Below are 16,086 nucleotides of genomic sequence, written 5' to 3'. Positions count from 1 at the left end.
GGGGGGAGGAAGCAAATCGGCTGCGGTGTGTCAGTCCCACACAAATGAGATATGCCGGCCCAACTTGTTGCGTGGCGTGCCTCTGGCGTGCAGTTGCGCCCCGGGGGCGTTATTCTTCCCGCAGCCTTGCTTCCTGTCCACCTGTCGGGGGAGATAAGCGCGCCGCGTCACGTCACACGCCACACCGTCACACCGCGTCACGCACACGCCGCGCGCGCGCGTGTGTGTGACGATGACGGCCGGCGCCGTCACGGCCGGGTGACGTGACGCATCGGGCGGCGCCGCCGCTCCGGCCAATCACAGCCCGGTCCGACCGCCGGGTCACCAATCAGAGCCGCCCCGGCAATTACTCCGGCGGGGGGCGGGAAATTCGGTTTGCTCTCCAAGTGCTCCATTCAAATTGAAACAAAAAAAAGTTTTGGCATGCACTGAATGATTATAAACGAAGCATGATATGATAGTAGCCGACGACGCCAACATAATTTATTGTGTACCACAAAAAAAACCCACCAAAAACACAATATACCTCGATGTTTCACCAAAGTAGTGCGTGAAAAAAGTAATTTTGGAGGGGAACAAGGGCGGCGTTTTTTGCCCTGAACTGTCTCCTTCCTTTGGGAGAGTTTTTCGCCTATGTGTGACCATACGTGGGGCCCATACTTTGACTTTTCCAGTGTGCTGGGGCCGGTGGCGGCGGGCGAGTGTGTGGGTCTGGACTGGACGTGGGTCGGCCCCGGACAACCCTTTGCACTTCATCCGGACTGGACGCCGCCGCCGCGACCCTGGAGGTCCACTGCTATCAACGCCGCTGGTGCGGCACCCATGACTTCACCGGATTTTATACGCACAATAGGGTGCCTTCACTAAACCAAAAGAAGGGGAGGCGTTTCTGTTTATGTCGGTGCCTTTCGATGGAATAAACTAGATTGCCTCTTAGAAATGTGCAAATGTGCTCAAAGACTTTTTGGATCTTCTAGATGTTTTAATTTAGCCTACGCCCACAGGGTGCTTCGCACACCCAGAAAACCGTTTCTTTGGATTAAAGAAATTTTATTCAATTCAACGAAAATTTTGTGCCAGAAAACCAAAGAAAACTTTTTCGTTCATACAACGAAAAAATTCTTCTGCAGAAGGAAATTTTTGCCAGAGTGAAGAAATTAAAGAAATGTTTTCTTCTAATCAACGAAAATATCGTCAGTTCGTGATTTCGTTAAGTCAAAGTGCATACCTTCTCGTAATGGCTGTGGTTGGTCAAGCTTATCACCTGCGTAAACTGTACAAAAGTTTTATGCTTTTCTAAGAAGTTACGAAATGCAGATACAGCAGTGGATGAGACCCTGACAAAGAAGAGTGTGTGATGTGTGAGTGTGTGTGTGAGTGCGCGCGCGAGAGGGAGCGAGCAAACGAGAAAGAGCGAGAGAGAAAGAGAGATGGGAGAGGGGGGGGGGGGGGTAAGTCCGGCGAAGGGGAAGAGAGAAAGCAAATGGGGGTGAGGTGGGTGGGGGCGTTTAATTTTCGGAGAGGTAGTGGTCGGTGGTGAGCTGGGCTTGGCCGGGCTGGGCCTCGGCAGGCGAGGGTCGCTGTGGTGCGGTGTTGGTCGAACCCCGTCCTGCGATGGCCGACATCTTAGTGGACGGGGCGTGGCGGGGTGGGGCGGCAAGGGGAAAGGGGGGAGGGGGTGAGGGGCGCCGCGGCGCGCCCACCGCGACGCTGCCGGGCCGTGCCTCGGCCGGGGCCGCCTCTGCTCTTTCCCCTCCGGACCTTACCGGACCGTACCGACCCTCGGCCGCGCCGCGCCCCGCCACGCCACGCCACACCACGCCACGGGGCCAAATTGCGAGCTCCACTCTCCCCCGCGACGCCCCTTCCCTCCGGACCGCCCGGGGCCTGCAATGGCCCCGCCACACCACCCCGCGCACCCCGCCTGCCCCGCCGCCGTTGGCCCAGCTTGGCCGGCTCACACTGTCAAGCGGAGCCCAAATGGAACGAACCGGGGAGGCCGACGAAAAGGGCCACGGAAATTACACACGGGGCCTGCATAAAATGAGAAGGGCGCAATCTTTTCGTAAAATAAAAGTAGTACTTTTGCCGCGTAACGAAACTTGCGTTTTGAAAAATGCAGATCCTGGCGTGCGAGACATAGAGACAGCGAGATGAAATGATCCACAATGTGGCTTTGCATTGATAGAGAAAAGCCTATCTAGTTTACACTAGCACTCATGTACTCATGTAAAGTGTACGACATCCCCGCTGGCTGCAGCAGAGGCGTCCAGCAGCAGCGACCGCCCTGAGCCAGCCCGCCTTTGTCGAGCTGTAAGTCTAGGCTAATTACAATCCCCTGGCCCGGATACAGGTTTCCCTCCCCCGGCGAGCTTCCCCCCTCCCCTCCTCCAATCCCCGCACTGCGCTGCGCCCCACGAGCAGGGTTTAGGGCGCACACGATGTAATTAATTTATTAGCGGTTATGGCCGCGGCCTGCACCTGAGATCGAAGCCAAACCCCGGGGTATATACTTAAAAATAAACTAGGTACAATTGAGGGAACTATAAAAAACCGAAAGTGGCTTTCTGGGTCGGTTAATTCCAGTTGTTGGGCGAGCAAATTACATTTATCGTTTATAATAAAAACACATGCAACGTTACAAGAATCTGCTGAAAAAAGGAGGGTCCGTCCGGGATTTGAACCCGGGACCTCTCGCACCCTAAGCGAGAATCATACCCCTAGACCAACGGACCGCTGTTGAGCAGAGAGAGTCACGACAGCGTGTGTAGCGGACCCGGAGGCCGGCGGGGCCCGCGAGTCGTTTCGGCGAGCCCCCTCCCCACCCTACAGACACAGCCCGAGTCATTACGTAAAAGTCGGGAGTGAAACTCTGCAAAACGTCGGACCGATGCTACACCGGGCATTGTTCTGAATTGTTCGTATCAGGCACTTAACTATACGGTACTGTACTTCCAAAAGAACTACGAGGGAGAAGACAACTTATTTTCACTGCCTTATCATGGGGAATTTAGTCGTGGCGCCGACAAACAAAATGGTACTTTTTTCTGTTTTTTTTTGCTCGCAGTGTAGCCCGCGAAGCCGCGCCGCTACAACGGTCAGCGAGTTCGGCAGGTCGTCGACGGGGAGGGGGCGGCCGCGGGCTGAGCAGCCTCGCCGCGCGCCGCCGGGCCCGCCGCTGACGAGTGCAGTTTCATACATAACGAGCGCCATCACGAGCAGGTTCCTTCGATAGCTCAGTTGGTAGAGCGGTGGACTGTAGAGGCTCATACGTCGGCGGGAATCCATAGGTCGCTGGTTCAAATCCGGCTCGAAGGATATATTTTTTGACAGGTCATAAGTGGGGGACCTTCGCAGCATACCAGGTGGCTGATTCACGCCGCGCACTTTCGTAGTTATACTGTACCGCATGCACGAGTCCTGGTGGGTTTGTCTATGCTCGCTACTCACGGCTCCTTACGGCTCCGTGCGAGTAGGCAACCCGTCCGCACGCGTGCATGCGGTACAGTATAACCACGAAAGTGCGGGGCGTGAATCAGCCACTTAGTTATAACCGCTCATTGGACCCCTTTTCGTTTTCTTACTGCTCAGTTTCATATACTTCCAAACCGAATTCATAAGTCGTATACTACTGCGTTGGCCGCCGCCACCACAACCCTCACGGCGTCTCAGCGCACCCTTCGCACGGCGAGATAAAACGTCGGGGTAGTAGAGAGAGAGGGGGGTGGCTGCGCAATCTGTCCTCGTAAGAAGTTTAGGGCGCGTTCAGTGCGTTACAGTGGTCATCAAGCTGAGCCGTGCGGAGCTGGGCGCGGGGCGGGGCGCGGGCCACCTTCCTAACGTCCGTCCGGGACCCTCTCGGCTCCGCCCCACTCCGCCCCGCTCCCCCGCCGGGCCCATAGAGGGCCCCATGATGGACTGCCGCGACGACACGGCGCGCGCCGCCGCTATAAATATAACCGCAGCGGTATAACCTTGACTTTACGGGCGCCTTGCGCGGGTCATGGTCTGTAGGTTAGGGTTTCTGGGTCAAAACCCCTCTCTTCAATGGCCAACTCTCTTTCTCTCGCACCGCCCCGCCGTACAGTCCGCCCCGCCCGCTCCCCCCAGAAGTGCTCCCTCTCTCTCTCTCTGCTCGGCGTTCAATTGCATGGAAAATCAACAGGTCTTTTTTATGACTATTGTTATTAGAGTGAAAAGGGTGGGTCTGGGTCGGTCTCGGAGGGGCGGTAAGGTTGCTCTGCGCTGCCGGATATTGGGCTGCCGGGGCCGGAGGGGCCGGCGCGCCTTCCGCGGGACTATACACACCGCCGGCCCGAATTTGTGATAATGGGGGCTTAAGTTTCTCTGCGAGAGGGGTAGAGAGGGAACGGGGAAGGCAGGAGGGGATGAGGGAGTGCACGGGAGAGGATAGTGGTGGTATTGAGCCGAGTGGAGCGAAGCGGAGTGGCCCGGCCCGGCGGCCTCCCGAGATGTCGGCAGCACCCAGCAAGCTCGTGCAGCGGTCGGGAGAGGCCAGCACAAGCGGTCCGTTGGTCTAGGGGTATGATTCTCGCTTAGGGTGCGAGAGGTCCCGGGTTCAAATCCCGGACGGACCCGAATTTTTATTATTTATTTTCGCGTATGTTTTTCATTTGCGTGTCGCCGCCCGCCGTGGGGCAATTAATTAAAAATATGCCAATTAATAATGAGAAATAGAGAGTGAGCGGACGGCGGGCGGTGGCCGGCGCGCACGAGCGCGAGGAGGTGGCCGAGCAGGCTCGGAGCAGGCGGCCGGGCGCGCCGCAGCCCGCACCATGACCACGGTCAAGGACGTTTCAAAAGTGGAATAGGCTAGTAGTAGTCGAGCGAGATTATTATAGAAGATAGAGGAGGGGGGGAAAGAGCCGGGCCCGAGCGGCCCGAGCCAAGCGAGGCGGCACGGGCCGACAGCGACGCTCACTCGCTCTCCCTCTCTCTTTCTTTCTCTTCCTCTCTCGTTCACTCCATATCCTGGGTAAAGATGATTCAACATTTTTACCCCTGTCGGCCTATGGACTTTTAATGACCAGTTCGAGTCATCGAGGGAACACAAACGTACATCGCGTAAATCTAAACAACAAACAATATTGCCACTACACGAGTGCGGAGTGCGTGAGAGTTAAAAGGAGGGGAGAAGTGGAGGGAGTCGGGGAACCTATAGTAGTAGAGGCAGGTGCCCGCTATACTTGCATGAGTACCGCGCCCCACCCGGGCGCCACGTGGGCGCGAGTAGCCAATCAGAACTCGCGGGCCACTTTCGCCGAGTGACCTCGCGCTCGGGCCGGGGGGGCTCGCGGTGGTACTTCAGACGGCGGCCCGCTGCTCCGGTTTGGTAGCCCGGCCCGCCCTGCTGCCCGTGTGCTCCTTCGATAGCTCAGTTGGTAGAGCGGTGGACTGTAGAGGCACGCCGTGGGCAGTTATCCATAGGTCGCTGGTTCAAATCCGGCTCGAAGGAATACTTTTTTTGCTGTGGTGCCTCTCTACGCGTGCTGTACTTTACCTGCAACAGAGCACAAATGACGAGGATTAGGACGCTGGTAAGCTTGTGGGTTCTACTTTTATTATTTTCCGCATGGCGCGGAGCTGCGCTTTTGGCGCCGTCTCTCGCCCGGGTCGGGTTTCGCTGATTCGTCGCCCTCTGCTGTCATGCAAATGTCCGAGTGCAGCGGATCGCAGCTATATTGGCCCCATGGCCCCTCACGGTGGCGCGGCGGAGCGGGGCGGGGAGGGGCGGGGAGGGGCGGGTCAGCCTCCGGGGAGCACCTCCCCCCACCCTCTCCTCTTCCGGGGCGGGGAGGGGCGCGGCAGGGCGCGGCAGCGGGGGAGGAAATGCACTGCAAGGTGCTGACGCCGCACGGTGACTCAGCACACAGACACAGAGCGGGGCCGGGCGGAGGCGACGCCTCGTCCGACAGCAGAGCAGGGCCGACGCCGAGGGGGCGGCGCCCATAGCGGCACTGCGGGCGACGCCCGGCGTCCAATATCGAACACACAGGTCCCTTCGCCCTTATACCCTCCCCGGAGCGCCGCGCCACGCCGCGCCACGCCGCCGTCGCGACGCCGCCGAGTCCTGAGGTCCACGGCCAAGTCAATAAGCTATCGACGCCCGGCCCGGCCTTGCGCCTCGTTTGACGATATTGCAGGGACACTGCAATAGAAACATCGGGCGCGTCTCCTTCTCCAGACATTACTGCTCTAGGGGCGTAAGCGGCACTAATCCGCCAGGTCAAATCCTTTCTAAAGCTAAAAAAAAAGAGGACCCCGGAGTAGACGGGAGGGGCAGGTCGGGGCAGCCCCGAGACAGCCTCGCGGGACGCCCAGTGGACACGACACCGAGCTCACTCGCACGGTCTCATGCAGCCCGCCGAAGGTAGCCGAAGCACTATGATGCGGCTGGATTTTGTCGACTTCCTGCGCATCAAGGTGCTTCGGCTACCTTCGGCGCGCTTCGGCGAAAGGTCGGCCGAGACTGTAGCCCTGGCCAGCTGGCAGCCAGCGCGGGAGTGAGAGAGTGAGCCCGTTTGCGGTCTCTTCTTCTCTGCCTCACGCACACGCAGTCCGAGTGGGGAAGTCGCACAGATAGGACGCCTCCGTGCGTGCAGCCGCGCAGCGCCCATCAGCGACCGCCCTGTGTGTGTCTTCAGTGACATCGCAAGTACAAGTCTTCAAGTGGTAAGCAGTTACAAAGTGACAAACTCCCAACAGCACAATTACCATACGGGCACTCTGCTGCCCGTGCTGGCCCCTCATCCCCTGTTCCAGTGCCTGTTTCCAGCAGTAACATTAACAACGACTGCATGCATATGTTCTGTTTCTGAATTGCCTTCAGATTACAACGACATCGAGTATCTCCTGTTGAGCCACCATGCCATTCCAATGTGGCCTGTGCAACAATGAGTTTTCTACTCAAAGCAAATACGCCACTCACATGAGAATCCACACCGTAGAGAAGTCGTTCGAGTGTACAATCTGCAACAAGAAATTTACAACAAAGGGGTCGTGGCACCTACACATGCAGGTTCATACGGGGGAGTCGCCCTTTAAGTGTGCATTCTGCAACAAGTTATGTATGGGAAGTGGCCCACTGCGCGATCATCTTCGGACCCACACAGGAGAAAGGCCCTTTGAGTGTACAATGTGCCAAATGGCATTTTCGCAGAAGAGCCAAATGACCCGACACCTCCGGACCCACACAGGAGAGAAGCCCTTCGCCTGTACAATCTGCAGTAGGAAATTTTCAGAAGCCATCTCCTTGCGCGTACATATCCGGACGCATACAGGGGAGAAGCCGGAGAAGCTCTACGAATGTACAATATGCAAGAAGAAATTTGCACAGAGGGGCCACTTGAGCCTGCATCTCAGGACCCACACAGGAGAGACGCCCTTTGAGTGTACAATCTGCAACAAGAAATTTAAAACAGGTTTGCGTAGACATCTTCGCACGCACACGCAAGAGAGGCCCTTTGAGTGTTCACTTTGCAACAAGAAATTTAGAGAAAAGGGACACTTGCTTCAACACCTGTCGACCCACACAGGAGAGAAGCCCTTCGAGTGTTCAATCTGCAACAAGAAATTTCCAAGAAATGGATATTTGCAAATACACCTCGAGAGACACAAAGGAGAGAAACCTGTCGAGTGTTTCATCTGCAACAAAAAATTTGCAATCAATTTACAGCTGCGCGTACACCTCCGGAATAACCATACAGGAGAGAAGCCGCACAAGTGTACAATATGCGAGATGACATTTAAAATGAAGGGCACCTTGAACAGACACCTCCGGACCCACACAGGAGAGAAGCCCTTCGAGTGCACAATCTGCAACAATAAATTTGCAAGTACCACCACTTTACGCGCACATCTCCGGACCCACACAGGCGAGACCCCATATGAGTGCACAATCTGCAACAAGAAATTTAAGTTTAGTGACAATCTGCGCGCACATCTGCGGATCCACACGGGAGAGCGGCCCTACGAGTGTACACTCTGCCCCAAGAAATTTGCACAACAGTCATCTTTGGACTCACATGGCTGGAGCCACACAGGCGTGAGGCCCTTTAAATGTACCGTCTGTAACAAGACATTTGCAAGAAGTAGCGCATTGCTCAAACATCTCTTGGTCCATATCCAATAGAACCGCACTTCTAGTGAACAATCTCATCAATAAATTTGCGCATAATAAGTATAGTCAAAAGTCATGCACACCTGTAGGAAACCCCTCTCACAATAGTAAAGGTCTGAACTGGAAGACTTATAACGGTGCGCGTGCTTTGTTTGAAAACTCCCAGCTAATCGGAAAAAGGGGGCAATATGAAAACTGAATCTTGTTTATAATTATTCAAATAAGTGCATCTTGTGAATTAGGAAATGTGTGTGATCTTCTGTTTTGTAAAAAAAAAAAATAAAAAAAAAAAAAAAACTATGACGCAATAATGCCATGTGATTCATTCTGTGTATCAGTGAGTGGAGAATGAGAATGTGCAATAAGATACTACGTAAAGTGGAAGTATGGAGGCCCATTATAGAAGGTGGTACTGTTGTTTGTTTAGCGCAGTCACAGCGCACACACACACACACGCACACACACACATATACACACACACACATACACACACACACAGCGGTAGCAGGCGATTGGTCCCGGGAGGGAAGTCCTCCGTCGTCCGCCGTGGGGGCGCTTCTTTACTTGCGCCGACGTTTTAATTAAATCCAATTTATTTTGAACCCCTGGCCGCCCCCGAGCCGCCCCCGGGCCGCCCCCGCCTAGGCGCGCCTGCTCCCCCCCATATTTTTAGTCCGCGTTTTCCTCTCCTGGTTGGTGCCGTGCGGCGCGTTCCCCCCAGCGGCCGGGGCAGAGGCGGGGCGGGGGCTGGCCACCACCAGCGGCAGCAGCAGCAGCCCGCTGGCACAGCGTGAGAGCGCCGCCAGCCAGAAGCAGCAGTTCCTGGACAACCCCTTCCCAGCCCCCACCCGCCACGCCACGCCCAGCAGCAGGCCCGCCTCCCCTGGGCTCCCCAGTAAATTTCGCGTGGTCGCCGACCCCTCGCTGCCCCCGCTGCGCCCCTCTGGAGGCGGGGGCGGCGCGGGGCGGCTCCTTGCGGGGCGGGGGCGGCGGCGGCGGCGTGGCCTTGTCGGGGCGGGGGCTGGAACTGATGGCGAGCAGAGGTCCTTCGCAGCGGGTGGGCGTGGGGGAGAGAGAAACCCGAGAGGAAAATATGAAAACCCAGCGGACCGGGGCGGGACCCATCCACACCAGCTCGCAAAATGCGAGAATTCACGATGCGAGGGAAAAAATTGACCAATAATGCAAAATTTATTTTAATTCGTCAAAAATTTCCTTCGAGCCGGATTTGAACCAGCGACCTATGGATTCCTGCTCCCATTGCCTCTACAGTCCACCGCTCTACCAACTGAGCTATCGAAGGAGCCTGCAAGATCCCGTTTGGTGAAAGCAACATAATGCGGCTGTCGGTCGGGCTGGGTGCGGCTGCCTCGTGCACGGGGAGATGGAGGGGGTCACAAAACAAGGCCGGCGAGTCGGAGCGGCGAATTGGGCGACAGAGAAAAGGAACAGGGGAGGGAAGGGGGTCAGCGCACCAAAAACGCGTGTCCTTGTCAAAAAATAAATAAAAAAATATCCCGACTTAAAGGTGCGAAAATTAATTTGATATGGGTATGCGATTACGAGAAATAGGAAACACCGCAAGACTAGTGTAAATTTATTTGCCATAAGACAGGTGAAAACATTTTATTTCCAGCGAACACAAACCAAAAAAAAATCAACAAAGCGCTCTAACGCGTTTAACTGAACGAAAAGGCGGGGCGAAAAAAAATAAAAACATCCTTCGAGCCGGATTTGAACCAGCGACCTATGGATAACTGCCAACGGCGTGCCTCTACAGTCCACCGCTCTACCAACTGAGCTATCGAAGGAGACATGAGGAGGCGGGCCGCAGATTCGTGTTTTGTGCGGCTGCCAGAGAGTGGGGGCGCGTCTCGCCTCGCCGGGGGGGCCCGGGCCGCGAGAGAGCGGTATCGCGGTGAAAGTTACGCAACGGATCTACTTCGGCCCCAGTTCGGCCGCACCTCGGCGGCCGTATGCCGCGAGCTCGCGACTCGCGGGCCGCGCCCCTGGCCCCCCGCGGGCCCAGCCGGAACTTTGTTTTATGAAAAACGCGCCGCGTCGAGTTGGCCCGCAGATAGATAATCAAGTGCCCACCCCATGTCAATATCACAACATGTAGTGTACATCGATCATCGATTGTGCGAACGGGCTCACTGACGGCCATTGTACACTCAGTACCAAAACCATCGCGGACGTTTGTTTTCGCCGAATGCGGCACGAGGCTATGCGATGGTGGTGGTGGTGGTGCCAGTGAGGGGGTGGTTGCCCTCCGCAGGGAACGCCGCTCCCTTCCCCCGCGGCCCCGCCATGCCCCGCGGCCCCGCCAGGCCCCGCGGCCTCCTCGCCGCGCCATGCCTGCCGCGCGCTCTGCGCCGTAATTTTCGCGAGGGGGCGAAGCCAGCGAAGGGGTGCCTGTCTGGTGGGGACCCCGCGCGCCACGCCCCTCTCCGCCACGCCCCGCCACGCCCGGCCGTTCGTTTCGCTACCCCCTCCAATGAAAAAGAAAATAGGAAAGAGGAAGGCAAATTTACGGGCAACTTAATTCCCTACTTCCCCCTTCCCTCTCTCTCCCCTTTCGTTTTCCCCGCTCGTCCACTTTCCCTGCGCTGCTGACAATGTCAGTGGCATTGCCCCCCCTGCACATCTGGGATGAATGCCAAATGCTTGCATTGTGCAGCACTGCCCCCCCCCCTCTCCCGATCTCCTCCTCACCCGCATTCCTCCTGCTACATCATGTATTACCTCAGCAGCCCGTGCGGCCGCCGCCATGGGGGAAGGGAGAGAATGAAGGGCCGCGCAGCGAGAGAGAGTGAGTATGTGCGTCCTGCACGTGTGTGACTCAATGAGAGTTGGAGCGAGCGAGAGAGAGAGAGAGAGAGACACGACAAGCAGCAGCAGGAAACCTGCAGAAGTACGTCCGTAGTGCGTTGCAAGCGGCCATGCCACCAGCTGCCCGCCGCACTACCTCTGACCACCACCATATGTACGGCGACCAGTTTCCAGCTCGGCCTTGAATCCCTTCTTCCTCCCTTCCCTCCCGCAGTCTCGTGTGAAGATTTCCCTTTCATCTGGAAGGGAAGACAATATTTCTCATAGCGCCTTGCTGCTGTTTTCTACCCAGCCCAGCCCCAGAAGTGCGGCTGACCGAGGCTTGGCGGGCGGGCCAGAGAGTCAACAGAACAGACCGTCCCGGGCGCGAGCCCTGCGTGATGTCAGCGGCCGCCCGGCCGGGGCCCAGCAGCCGATAAGCCCGTCTCAGCCCGGCAGCTGATAGCAGTCCGCGCGCGCACACAAATAGAGCCTTCCGCTACTTCTGGCCGTCGCTGTCGCTATCGCACCGGCGCGCTCACAGCGCGACTTGGCGCCGCCACCGCGCGGCCGGCCAGGCTGCGGAAATACCACCGACTGAACTCGTGTAGTACAGTGCAAGTCGACTGCCAGTGACTGTCACTACTACTGTGAAACCTGTAGAGACACTGTTGAGATACTGCTGTAAAACGTGTGACTCTGTTGAGTGACCGCAGTATAACTTGTGAAGGCCCTGTCGAGTGGTTGCTGTGAAGACCCTGTTGAGTGATTGACGTAAAACCTGTAAAGACCCTGTAGAGTGATATTGCAGTAAAACTTCTGAAGGATCACCGTAAAAGCCTAACAAGACCCTGTTGTGGAGTGACTGTCCTGTAAAAACCCGTGAGGGCCCCGCGGGTGCATGAGAAGTTCGAAATACAATTTCGGAAGTGCAGATGGGGAAAACGGGTGGGGGAGACGCGGAAGAAACGTCAACTTGTTCCTTGTCGTGGGAATGGCCAGGGCACTGCTGGGCGAAGGACACGGGTGGAGAAGGGGGACGGGGGTGAAGGGAAGATGGAGGGGAAACGGGAGCAGGAGTCGTCGGGCGCACCGGCTCCACTCAACGGGAAACAATTGATAGCTGTATCACGGATAGTCGGACAGTGGCTGCTGCTCCCCTCGAGCAGAAGACCAGGGGCCAAAAGATAGCTCGCTCTCGCTCTCTCTCTCTCTCTCTCTCTCTCTCTCTCTCTCTCTCTCTCTCTCTCACCCTCTCTCTTTCTGGACGTGTCAGACGTGTCTCTGGTGGTGGTGGGGATGATGATGATGGTCTCGGTACAGGACGGAAGAGAGGGGTAGAGAGGTACAAAACAGCGAAAAAAGTTGGTGTGGAGAAACGCATCATCTCCGATCCCTTCTCCCTTATCGGCCGGCACAATACAGTCGCGGATGGAGCCAAGTTGAGGAGAGCGAGCGACAGGTCGACAGGTCCCGGAAGGGGGAGCATATAGGGGAGGCGGGGGTCAAGTGGTCACTTGATGAAGTGACAATGCCGGCCGGAAGCGGAGGCAGCAGGGTAACGCGACCCCTGACCTTGGCATTGTTTGTTTATTCACTGCTCCAGGTATAGCGGCGACTTTGCCTCCGGGGATCCTTTCCTTTTGATTCGCGTTCTATTGCCGTTTGATGGCGGGTTGATTGCGGACAGCCGTCTGCTCCCCCCTCCTCTGCTTCGGACCCCGCGACGCGACCCCGCGACCCTCTCGCGGCGGGTCTCCTCGCGGCCCGCGGCGCCGAAAGAGCGCGGTATAACTCACGCAAGTGACCGCGCCCGCGGCGACACTTACAACCCCGCGATAGGACGGACGGCGCGGACAAGCAGGCGGCGCGAATGGAAGGAGAAACATGACTTTGCCGTTGCGCTTCCGCGCTTTCACGGAGGACGAGGAGGAGACCCTATCCATCCCGGTCCTGGTCGCGCCGCTCGGGGGACCCGCCGCCTGTAACGAGACGTTTGAGTGACAATCGGCCGGGCTGGCCCAGAGCGTCTTCATTATCATACACACGGCCAGCGGCAGCGGCACGGCACTGCTGCAGGGGCGGAGAGGAGAGGAGAGGGGTCCTCGCGCCCAACGGTCGGCTCGGCCGGCGTCGCCAACTCTGCCAAACGTTCTATGCGCCAATTTTCACTCGGCTTAGGACGCAGACCCCCCCTCTAAAAGTCCAGGATAAAATTAAACAATTCGCTGGGATACTAACGATTTGCAACATAGTATGCGTTTATCGACACCATCACAAACATTTTTCAGGAAAAATGCATTACTATAATTTCCTGTGTTATTTCATTTATTTTTAGCGGCCTCATTTGCCGATTTAAGCCTCCAGTTTTCTGCTGCCTCTCTTCCCGCTGGCGGTCGTATCGGTGACAGAGTGAGGGGCCGCTGTGTGCGCCCAGCGATCCTGCGCCGCCGCCGGCAGCAGCAGCAGCATCAACCACACAAATTATTTCTCACGTTTCTGCCGGCCGGCCTCGCTGCGCCTCGCTCCTGCCGCCGCTGTTCTGGCCCACGGCAAATGGAGACATGCAGTGCGTGATGCAAGATGGGTGCGGGCGATAAGACGGGTCGGACCTGGCGTGTGTCGTCTCTCTCACTGCCAGCGGGCGAATGCAGAGAGAGAGAGAGAGAGAGAGAGAGAGAGAGAGAGAGAGAGAGAGAGAGAGAGAGAGAGATGGACTCGGAGTGCTGCTGCGGCTTCGCGAGGTCGACAGGGCGACGCCCGTCCGTCGCTTCCATGAGCGTCAACCTAAACCTACCCCTAGCACAGCGAGAATTTTCCGAAAATGTGTTTATTGATACTGTGTCATGGCTAAAAATTATAGCGGTATAGACTATTGGAGCCCCAACACTTATGGAGCTCTGATCATTGTTGAGAGAAATAATGGTATACTGTATATAAAGTCGATAAGACCAAAATGTGGCTGCTACGATTCCAGCATTCACCTTGCCCAGCGCCGTTCATGGACGTCCCCCGGAAGCACGACGATAGAGTGGTGGCCGCGCTGTGGCGGTGGAAGCGGGGGTTGCGTCGCGGGCGGCGCCAACATGTCAGCCGACGGAAAGTGCCCCGCGGGACCAGGCGTCGCCCGTAGCAGCAGCGGCAGCAGCAGCAGCGAGTCCCCGGACCGGCTGAAGGACCGTGCCTCGCCCCCGCACCACCCGGGGGACGTTCAACGTGAAATAATTGGTCCGATGAGGAGGTGCCCCCTCACCCCCTCATCCCGGTCCCTAAATATATTTTATAAAAGAAGACGGGGAGCAGCAGGCGGCGCCGCCGTCTCTCTAAAACAGCGGGGCCGATGAAATCATCCGCGCGCCGGCCAATCCCGGGCGATGATAAATCATCCGGCTGAGGGGGAGCTGCTGCTGCTGCTGCTGCTGCTCCGCCGGAACTAACAGAATGCTGGAAAGCGTGCCGCGCCGTGCGCCCATTATGAATTCATTATGCTAACTGTCCCGAGCGATGAGAGCCAGTTATCGTCGGGAATTATCGGCACTCACACTGCAAGTGTAAATAAGACACGACATTAAACACCTGTTTAGCTGGACGGCCGCCGACGCCGCCGCTCAACCACTCGTTATGGGAGGAAAAAGGATGATTTAAAAGTTGTTGGCCGAGCCCGAGCTGCAACGAGGGGAAAGAGGGGAGGAGAGGAGGGGGGGGGGGGTGTACATGAATGCGCCATGCTCAAGTCCTGGCGCAATTAAAAGGCCGAGGTACGTGTGGTGTACATTCCACCTTTGTTTGAATTAGGTGATCAATGAAGTGACGGACGCCGGAGAGCGTGTTTTTTTATTTGATGGCGTGAGAAGGGAGTTTTGCTTCAATTACAGTGGCATTTCTAGAGTGTTGGGACCTGTTTTTCGGGCAAGACAACGCCACTTTGTTATCTGATGGCGAACAATTTACAAAGAACTTTGAGGGGAAAATATCGTCTTCATCGTTTTCGATGTGAAGTAATAATCCCCATGAGATGTCATAAATAGGTAGCATGTAGGTAGCAACCGCGACGCGAAACTGGAAGCAACAGGTCTGAAAACAATATTGTACCGAGTGCTGGGTTCCTCCGTACAGTGTTCCGTCGAGATTCGCGCAACTCGAAACGCCGGGCGGCGGCAGCGGCGGCGCCCCTGCTGTCGGCCCAAGGGGTGGGAGGGGTAGGGGGGGCACCACGGGGCTCCGCGGGGCACCTGCGGTTAGGGAGGGGACCGGCGGGTACCGGGTACCCCACAGGGTACCCCGCCGGGGCAATAACGTACGCCCCTTGACAAGCACGAGGCTCTGGAGCCAAGCTCCGGGGCCGAGCACCAGAGGCCCCCTCCGGCCGCCGCCGCCACACATTTTCGCAAAGCAAGTTTTTGAGCAGACGCGCGCTTTTTTATGTGTTTATAACGAGGCCGAGGCTGTTCACCTTCGAGGCGCGCGGGGAGGTGGTGGTGGAGGTGGTCCGTGCCGCCGGGTCTGGTCCAGGACAAAGTCACCCGCAGACCGCATCGGGCAGCCCGCAGGCCGAGCCAGCGCGATTTAAAAGTTCCCGCCGGGGCGCCACCTCGGGCGAAAATAATAAAGAAGCTGCAGCGGATACGAACAATCCGCTGATATGATTAACGCTCCAGCCGAGGTCGGCTCCAGTTTGTTCCAGTCGACTTGAGCCCGGCGGGCCCAGCCCAGCCCCCCGGCTCAGCAGCCCCGCCCCACCGCGCCACGGCGCCGCCCGCGTCCGAAACGGCGGCTCGGGGCGGCCTGGGGGCGGCCCCCCACCTTCGGACGCGACCCGGTGGCCTCATGGCGGCCATGGCGGCGGCGGGGTAAGGCCAGGCCGGGGTCCAGTCCAAGTCCGCCACGGCCAGGCCATCAGCCCGTCACTGTGACGAGGGTCTTCGCGCGGGGGGCCCCGCGCCGGCCCCGCCCCGCCACGTCAGGCATGCGGCTGACGCCCAAGGGGGGTGAGGTGAGGGGGCCGGCGGGGAGGTGCACCGCAGCACAGCGCCCCGCGGACGTGCCCGCCCCGCCCCGCCCGTTTGGACCCTGCCCAAAGCCCCCGCAGATAAAGCCTTTACATCAGGTGACCCCGAGCAGAAAGACGCGGCCCC

At 57.5% G+C, this 16,086-nt stretch overlaps 1 protein-coding gene and 6 non-coding genes across 7 annotated transcripts; 4 read left to right on the top strand and 3 right to left on the bottom strand.

The window, feature by feature from the left end:
• Positions 1–2,663: 2,663 nt before the first annotated feature.
• Positions 2,664–2,735, bottom strand: Trnap-agg (transfer RNA proline (anticodon AGG)). Its single transcript has one exon. It is a non-coding gene; the product is annotated as a tRNA-Pro (tRNA).
• Positions 2,736–3,225: 490 nt separating this feature from the next.
• Trnay-gua (transfer RNA tyrosine (anticodon GUA)) lies at positions 3,226–3,318 on the top strand. Its single transcript has 2 exons — positions 3,226–3,262; positions 3,283–3,318. It is a non-coding gene; the product is annotated as a tRNA-Tyr (tRNA).
• A 1,208-nt stretch (positions 3,319–4,526) lies between these two features.
• On the top strand, positions 4,527–4,598 carry Trnap-agg (transfer RNA proline (anticodon AGG)). Its single transcript has one exon. It is a non-coding gene; the product is annotated as a tRNA-Pro (tRNA).
• A 786-nt stretch (positions 4,599–5,384) lies between these two features.
• On the top strand, positions 5,385–5,476 carry Trnay-gua (transfer RNA tyrosine (anticodon GUA)). The gene is given in 2 exon segments: positions 5,385–5,421; positions 5,441–5,476. It is a non-coding gene; the product is annotated as a tRNA-Tyr (tRNA).
• A 1,051-nt stretch (positions 5,477–6,527) lies between these two features.
• LOC113209635 (gastrula zinc finger protein XlCGF57.1-like) lies at positions 6,528–8,435 on the top strand. Its single transcript, XM_026427270.2, has 2 exons — positions 6,528–6,693; positions 6,851–8,435. The coding sequence occupies exon 2, from the start codon at positions 6,887–6,889 to the stop codon at positions 8,150–8,152; it is 1,266 nt and encodes a 421-aa protein (XP_026283055.1). The 5' UTR covers positions 6,528–6,693; positions 6,851–6,886; the 3' UTR covers positions 8,153–8,435.
• A 918-nt stretch (positions 8,436–9,353) lies between these two features.
• Positions 9,354–9,443, bottom strand: Trnay-gua (transfer RNA tyrosine (anticodon GUA)). Its single transcript is given in 2 exon segments — positions 9,354–9,389; positions 9,407–9,443. It is a non-coding gene; the product is annotated as a tRNA-Tyr (tRNA).
• A 416-nt stretch (positions 9,444–9,859) lies between these two features.
• On the bottom strand, positions 9,860–9,951 carry Trnay-gua (transfer RNA tyrosine (anticodon GUA)). Its single transcript is given in 2 exon segments — positions 9,860–9,895; positions 9,915–9,951. It is a non-coding gene; the product is annotated as a tRNA-Tyr (tRNA).
• Positions 9,952–16,086: the final 6,135 nt, after the last annotated feature.

Source organism: Frankliniella occidentalis, unplaced genomic scaffold (genome assembly GCF_000697945.3).
Source record: "Frankliniella occidentalis isolate FOCC.00 unplaced genomic scaffold, Focc_3.1 Scaffold30, whole genome shotgun sequence".
NCBI classification, from domain to species: Eukaryota; Metazoa; Arthropoda; class Insecta; order Thysanoptera; family Thripidae; genus Frankliniella; species Frankliniella occidentalis.
This window is presented reverse-complemented; position numbering and strand designations above follow the sequence as displayed.

Bases quoted from the DNA above. Each gene is read 5' to 3' on its own strand.
- LOC113209635 (XM_026427270.2), top strand. From the start codon at position 6,887: ATGCCATTCCAATGTGGCCTGTGCAACAATGAGTTTTCTACTCAAAGC.